Below are 8,399 nucleotides of genomic sequence, written 5' to 3' on the forward strand. Positions count from 1 at the left end.
TATGTAAAAACTATTCAATTCACAACCCCGTTATTTTTAACATAATATCTGTAACTGCTGCTACTCACTATTGGCCCGTGAAAAAAATGTTTGCAAAGCCATTTAAACCTTTTTAGGTCTATTAAAAAAGATTTAAACTTCTCAAGTAGCCTCAGAAGTTAGTCTTGTATTGTATTATTAATATTTTCAGCTGTATGAATGATAATCAGTTAAAATAAAACAGGAAAAGGTAGAAAACATAGTTTCAGATAAACATAAAGCAATGAACGAAGTTATTTAAATGGTCTGAATTTGACCCAGATGGCATCTATGATGTCCCAGGTTTCTGACTTCATACAAACTTTAACTTTAGGCCCAACGCAGGGCATCCCTCAGGCACCCCAGCCCCAAAATAAATAGGTTTACGGGCTTTTCTCTGTCAGTGACTGATGCGAAAGTGTCCATGCCAGTTGACAGGAGGTCAGACTGATATGCCAGCCTGCACACAGCTGCGTGTTTCTGTATTTAAAAGCCGTTAATTTGTTAGGCTTCTCCCTGCCGACCGTGTTAGAACAGCTGATAAAAGCATCTTCTCTTTGGGTTTGTAACTACGTGGCTCGTCTGCCTGGCCTGTTTCTCACCAAAGTCTTCCTCTTTCTGCATCGCGTCCTGGAAACACAACACCCAAACACAGAATTCAGGGATTTAAGAGAATTTGCACATACACCAATCTTTTCATAGTTTTCTTTCAGGTACGAACAGAATTTACGAGTGATCCAGAGCTGTCGTAGGAGTTTCCTAAAACAGTCCGCTGTTATTCCAATCAAGTTTGCTTGACTAATGGATTGTACATTTAATTACTTTGAAGCAAACATAAATAAATATATACATTATACCCCATAATAATGCTGACATTATTCTGTTTGACTTAAATTATGCACTAATTGAAGGTTAATCTGACTCTGTATATAACAAGGTCAATGGGAAGTGTAACCAGCGGCTGTCTTGCTACTTTTGGATGCCTTAGCGCGTCAGGCTCTTGGAAGAGAGCGTGTGTTCCGAGACCGTGTAGACACACAAATGGCCGATATCGTGATTTAGATCACCAAGGACTGTGCTGCTGCAAATATGCAGCTTGCTGGAGCCACGACTCCAGAGAGAAACACGCCGATCAAACCTAGTTCCACCACACGTCCAGGTCCTCACCACCCTTGGATACATCAGATTCCCATACACCGCTGTCCAACAAGTACAAATTAAGAGGGACTCCATACAGCGGGGGGCAAACTGCTCTATAGCCCAGGGAAGGCATGCCAGATTTGCACAATATTGCCATGAACGAGGGTCTCCTACTACCTGAACCAGCCCAGGCAGACCAGAAGGTGCCAGAAGACCCCCCTCATGGACCGCCCCATCGAAATGCCATCAAGATGAGAAACAACTGATTGCACGGCTTTAGTTGCAGTCATCGAGCGCCTGCCCATGGCGAGACATTTTTTTTTTTTAAAGCTATTTTCATATCAAACCATTTCTTCTTTATTTCCGTAACATTACGAACTACAGGTGACACAGAATTATCAGCACTCGTAATAACTTCCCATTTCTTGGCTTTAGCAGGTCCCGTAATTCCACTGCTGACACTGCTAAAAATAACAGATTTTCCTTTCTGGATCTCTGAAAGCAGAACTTCAGTCTCAGAGCCCCTAAAGTTGTTCTTTCTGGATCTCTGAAAGCAGAACTTCAGTCTCAGAGTTCCTAAAGTTGTTCTTTCTGGATCTCTGATAGCAGAACTTCAGTCTCAGAGCTCCTAAAGTTGTTCTTTCTGGATCTCTGAAAGCGGAACTTCAGTCTCAGAGCTCCTAAAGTTGTTCTTTCTGGATCTCTGAAAGCAGAACTTCAGTCTCAGAGCCCCTAAAGTTGTTCTTTCTGGATCTCTGAAAGCGGACCTTCAGTCTCAGAGTCCCTAAAGTTGTTCTTTCTGGATCTCTGAAAGCAGAACTTCAGTCTCAGAGCCCCTAAAGTTGTTCTTTCTGGATCTCTGATAGCAGAACTTCAGTCTCAGAGCTCCTAAAGTTGTTCTTTCTGGATCTCTGAAAGCGGAACTTCAGTCTCAGAGCCCCTAAAGTTGTTCTTTCTGGATCTCTGAAAGCGGAACTTCAGTCTCAGAGTCCCTAAAGTTGTTCTTTCTGGATCTCTGAAAGCGGAACTTCGGTGTCAGAGTCCCTAAAGTTGTTCTTTCTGGATCTCTGAAAGCAGAACTTCAGTCTCAGAGCCCCTAAAGTTGTTCTTTTTGCACCTTAATGCCATTCTCATGACTCAACACTTCCTGGCACAGGAGAGAGGAAGCACAGCCTTATATGGTATCATTTTGGGCGTTTTCAATTCAATTCAATTCAATTCAGTTTTATTTATATAGCACCAAATACAACAAATTTCATCTCAAGGCACTTAGATAATAAAGTCCAATTCAAGCCAATTGGAATTCAATTCATTGTAATCATAATTATTTTCAAAATAATCCAATTCATTCATATAGAGCGTGGAGTATGCAAATCTGCTATCCTCGTGCACGTGCCCTTAAATACGCACGGGTGATATTCATCATTTACGCAGGTCGTTTACACACTTTTTCCGAAGTTAAGAGCGCTTGTTGAATCTGACGTGGCGTGTTCGTACGAAAAAAGTGAGAAATTTAGAATAAAAGCAGGAAAATGTTCTTGCATGAGGCCCAATGTTCCAGAGAAAATAAATGTTTCTACATTTTGATCAAAAATATGCAGCTGTAGAGAAAAACTGTGGGCGCTGAGAAAGAAAACCAGAAAATAATATTTACACTCAAGCTCTGATAATTCCATCAATGAGGATTTTTCAGATGAATCGTTTCTACATTGAACATTAAACAAAGAACTGAGGATAAATCATCTTCATCTGACAAAAACATAAAGTGCGGTTGTGTTTGCACAGAAATCCCACAAATAATAAAAGACCAATGGTTCTTTTTTTTAATTTGTGTTGACATTAAATTTCAGCCTGCTTGAGGACGAACAATTACCGTAACAGCGCCATACGCTGGCCTAACGCCATCATCAGAGGGGGGTAGTAACGAGTTACTTGAGTTTTTGAAAACATTATACTTCTAGGAGTAGTTTTAAATCTCTATACTTTTTCCTTTTCCTTGAGTAGATGTGTGCAGCAGAAACTGTCCTCTTACTCCGCTACATTAGGCTACAATGAGCTGGTTACTTTTCTTCTTACCTCTTTGGTATTCTACGCCTCATTATTTTTATCCCCCCGCGTACGCCTCATTTTAATGTTTTATTCTGACAGAGAGAGAGACTTCCGCCAAAGGCTCTACCACCTGACTGTGTTCCACCAATCAGACGCAGCCGTGCAGTCTGGTCACGTGACCGTACTCAATCTCAGCGGCGGGACGGGTTAGCTTTAGCATTAGCAGTCGTAGCAAACAAACAAAGAAACAGATGAAAAATGTCAGAACCAACGGTGGGAAATGAAGACGCAGACGAGGCCTCATACTGAAAGCATGTTTACCTTACAAAGAGTGAGAAACAGCAGCTACATTATGTGTCTTCTGTGTCAACCAAAACAAACGCACATTTCAGCAGAAACTCAACATCTAACTTGAGGAAACATGTAGCGCTAAGTTTCCTAAACTCGTTTTTCCCCCCATGGATAGGTGAATGTTTGGTTTTTAGGTTACATATGGGTTACATATGTTTTAAACATTTCCTAAGTCTCTTTTATTTTTTATTGAAGTTCTTGAATTTACCTGGATTATTTTAATTTAAGCTATTTTGTAATTAATAAATTCATTTTAATTTATTTGATCAATTGGATGAACTCTAATTGGCCTAAAGATGATTATTTAGTATCTTTGTCTGTCTGATTGAATGCTTGTGTTAACAAATAAATCAGACGTAACTCAACAGTTACTCAGTACTTGAGTAGTTTTTTCACCGAGCACTTTTTTACTCTTACTCAAGTAATTATTTGGATGAATCCTTTTTACTTTTACTTGAGTCATATTATTCTGAAGTAACAGTACTTTTACTTGAGTACAATTTTTTTTAAATTTTCATCGTCAAGCTTCGTATCGAGGTCTTTAGACATCGGTGATGGAAAATCCAACGTCCCACTCCCCAATGAAAATCTGTTAGAGTGGATGCTATGTGACATGATATAGTTGGAAACTAAATGAACCATGTTGACAATTCTATCTGATATCAGAAGTTAGATCTTCTTTAAGCAGCAAATAAAGACTCAACAGTGCACACAGTACAAAACACCTTCTGCATCAGGCTTAAATGCTCCATCATGCTTCTCTGCATGTTCTGAAAGAATATCCCCAAAGCACCTTTCATGGAATGAACGCCATGTTGCTTGTTGTTCAGATCTTATTTGTTTAATCAGAATTAAACGCGTTATTCAGATTAATCTCACAGACAGACACAGATACAGATTTGCACCCAGCTCGGCCAATCAGACAGTTCGCTTAATGCTACAGCACACCTTTAATCTATCCAACTGCTTCATAGCTTCTTCCATCTGCACCAACTCAGACCATCACAGAAGACCGAGAGATTCCAGAATAACTCGTATCCGTACATTTCTCTGGATAGGATGCAACTTCCATCCTAAACTCACAAACACCTGAACCTGAACCCAAAGCAGGAGCTGTGACAGCGTCCACAAGCACTATAATTATCAACCATCTAACAGTAGTTTAGTTTTTTTTACACAAAAGTCAAGAAAGAACACGTAAAACCAAAACACTAGGCAACAATTTCTCGAGTTCCTGAGTTTCCACCGTCAATCTGGGGCTGAAATCTCCTGATTGGGCTGAATGTTGGTAGTTCCCCAGCAGCTTTAGCATAAACTATGTCACATGATGATTTTTTCGGTCTGCACTTCAGTGCACGCAGTGATACGAATTTAATTTATTATTTAATCATTTTTATCATTTAATAAATAATATAAAATTATCATTTAATAATAATGAAATAATAATCATTATTGTTAATAATAATATTATTATTAAAATTATAATCTATTTTAATATATTAAAACAATGTCATATTTGATAAAATTATATAAAAATATTCAAAATATATTTTATACATGGCGCTAGCCGGACTAGCTGGAGAGAAAATAGCACCAAGAGATTGTGAGCTCTGACTTTTTCCTGGAGAACCATTTTGTGATGCAAATGTATTACTCTGTTGAACGCATATTGTTCTGAGAAGCAAAACGCTTTATTTTTTAAACCCCAGCCAACTAGCCGGACTAGCTTCATCAACACCAAAACGAGGCTGGAACTCTGCTCACCTGAACCTGAACCCAAAGCAGGAGCTGTGACAGCGTCCACAAGCACTATAATTATCAATCATCTAACAGTAGTTTAGTTTTTTTTACACAAAAGTCAAGAAAGAACACGTAAAACCAAAACACTAGGCAACAATTTCTCAATTTCCTTAGTTTCTACCGTCAATCTGGGGCTGAAATCTCCTGATTGGGCTGAATGTTGGTAGTTCCCCAGCAGCTTTAGCTTAAACTATGTTTCACATGATGATTTATCAGGTGCAGGACATCTGAGCACATGATGTCCGAGGCCCTGGATGGATGAATAGGCATCTTTGGAGACAACAAGATGTGAGGTGGGTTTGCTTATAGGTGGCAGATCAGCCGGACACGACCTCACAAACACAGAAAGGAAGAAACTGCACGACAGAAAATCCAACGCAGAACATATTTATGCTTTGCAGAATGAATCCAGCCCCGCTTTTAATGACCCAAATCTGACAATGTCCCTTTAAAAACAAGGAAGGGAGGACAAAGACTTTCAGAGAAGGAAACGATTCAGCGAGAGAAATGAATCCCACCTGCAGCGTTTCTGGATAAAAACATTCACATTTAAGGGGAAAGAAGAAGAAGAAAGAGACTCCTTTCCTCTCAGGATGCCTGTTGACATCTCAAAGCCAGGCCACCCACTAGTGGTCGCAGTTTCACCTGATAAAATCCTGACTGGACTCAAAGAGGCTTAATTTCACTCAGAGGACTCATGAGCAATAACTCACTCAACCCAAAGACAACTTTGACAAGTTTCCCCCTAAACTCCACATTTCTCCTTTTTCCCAAAACAATCAGAATCTCCATTAAACAGATTAAACTTTGTTATTCATCACAAACCAAGCCCGTTTCATGCCTCTTACCTGAAGAACACTACTGTTTCCCATAAATAGATCCCCAGCGCGTTCAGTCGGCACATTTTTGCCAGTCTCATTTTGTTTGGAGGGGGTGTGGAGGTGTTGCTTTAGGGGGGAGGGGTGGGGGTCTCACACTCTCGAGTAGATGAACTCCCCCTCTGGAAAAATGAAAATTTTTCAGAGGTGGAAAAGGAGAAGGAAGAGGATAAGAGGGGAGGGGGGGTTGTGGTTGTGGTTTGTGACCTCCAAGGTGAGCCGAAAATGTCCCGTGTTGTGTGGGGGCTGGTGGGGGTCTCAGATCCCGTGTGCGCCGGTGCCGAGCCGCCGGGTGCTCATGACTTCTCTCCCCGTGAAATCATGCTCGTGTGTCCGCTCTCACACCTCCAGAGCCGTCGGGATGGAGCAGGGGCAAAAATCCACTAAATCCACGCCGAAAATGTGTCCAGGACCACGGACAGAGGCAGAGCGGGACTGCGGGCAGGAGGCGCGTCCAGGTTGTGTTGTTTAGGGGGGACAAAAGGGGGGACCGGAGGGGAGGGAGGGGGTCTCGGGTCTCAGAGGAGAGCTCACAGGCTGTTGACTGACACACAATTACACCCAAATGACTCTGAGGTCCGGTCCGTGCGTTCCGCGGCAGGTGAACTGAGACATATTCCTTCAGAAAAAAGAAAGAGAGAGAGAGATAACGGGCTGTTTGGCTGCGGGAAACCTGGGATCTGAGTGTCTCCAGAGGACTGAGAACAACTGTGCATGTGTGTTGTAATCCCCGGATTCGGTCAGAGAGCAGGAGCACACGGAGAGTTTCCTCTTGGGTCCGCGGGGCGGCTCACACGCATCCCCGGGGCAGCAGGCGCGGCGCGCTGGGTCCGTGCGTATCGGCTGTTGCGGGAGTCCCGGCGCTGCTGCTGCTGCTCAGAGAGGGAGGTCTGCAGGTAGAGCCGGTCTGCCTCCTCTTCTTCCTCTCCCTCTCCTTCTTCACCTCCTCCTCTTGCTGCTGCTTCCCCCTCTTCCTCTCGCACTTGTCTCCCAGGGGCGCGTAGTTGTAGTAGTAGTAGTAGTTGGCGCTGCAGCAGCACGGCTCAGCTACTCCCATTGTCTGGTGGTGCTTTAAGTTGGAGACGCACCGGTGCCCGCCGCCGCTGCGCTCTGCGTCCGCTCCCCCCGCCGCGCCGGTCCCGCTCCGCAGAAAAACCCAACGCGCTCCTCCTGGAGTGATGACAGGGTTAAAACCGCGCGCAGACCTGCGTGCCGGACCGATGTGGACCCTCTGCCATGACACTGGCCTCTGCTGGGCGCGCACACTCACTCACACGCACGCACTGATGCACAGACAGCGGGGCCAGCCGTGGTGCGCTCCGACACTATTTTCCTGCTGCAGTCATTTACCAAACTCCAAAATACGCACCTCGCAGCGCTTGGACACGCCCACAGGACGCTGCCATTGGCCGGCGCGGTGCTGAAGCTGGCAGATGATTGGACGGCGGAGGCGTCACTAAAGGAGCTGAGCACGAGCTCTGCCTCATCCAGAGTTCCCCGAGGAGAAAAATCACTGAACTTAAAGTTGAGTTAAGATTGACCTTCCAGCCCTTTGGTGCTCTTAAAGAGACACGCGGAGTGAGTTTGAGTTTAATTATTTATTTAAAGCCGGGACAATACATATTAATGAACATATACATGTAAATATGCAAGATTATAGCCAATGGCTAATTTCCATCTTTAGTCCCTTCGGCAGATTGAGGGGGGGGGGGGGTGCTGTGCGTTAGTTTGTGTTTTAATCAGGCAGTCCCAAAGTGTTCTGCATGTGACAAACTTATGACTTATATACTGACTTATATGACTTATACTTATGAGAAGTAAAACAGAGAGAAAAAAAGAAAAGTTTTACAGGATATGAATCAAAATATGAAAAAAGGAAGAAAATCAGCAGATAAATCCGTCCAGGAAGCTACAAGAAGACAAAAGTTTAGATTTTTTTCAGCTTTTCGTATCTTTGTGTTTGCGCTACTTAAAGGGACAGTTCGCCTCTTTTGACATGAAGCTGTATAACATCCCATATCAGCAACATCATTTCTGAACATCTTCTTACCCCCTGCTGCGTCCTGTGAGCAGAGTTCCAGCCTCGTTTTGGTGTTGATGAAGGTAGTCCGGCTAGTTGGCTGGGGTTTAAAAAATAAAGCGTTTTGCTTCTCAGAACAATAT

At 43.2% G+C, this 8,399-nt stretch overlaps 1 protein-coding gene across 1 annotated transcript in view; it reads right to left on the bottom strand.

Annotated features, from left to right (window-relative positions):
• Positions 1 to 7,581, bottom strand: part of glra1 (glycine receptor, alpha 1) — a 209,729-nt gene extending 202,148 nt beyond the window's left edge. The window contains exon 1 of the mRNA XM_075482019.1: positions 6,207 to 7,581. Coding sequence (XP_075338134.1) covers positions 6,207 to 6,277 — 71 coding nt within the window. The 5' untranslated portion in view covers positions 6,278 to 7,581. The remainder of the gene's footprint in view (positions 1 to 6,206) is intronic.
• Between the last annotated feature and the right edge of the window lie 818 nt (positions 7,582 to 8,399).

This window comes from Odontesthes bonariensis, chromosome 13, assembly GCF_027942865.1.
Source record: "Odontesthes bonariensis isolate fOdoBon6 chromosome 13, fOdoBon6.hap1, whole genome shotgun sequence".
In the NCBI taxonomy this organism is placed as follows: Eukaryota; Metazoa; Chordata; class Actinopteri; order Atheriniformes; family Atherinopsidae; genus Odontesthes; species Odontesthes bonariensis.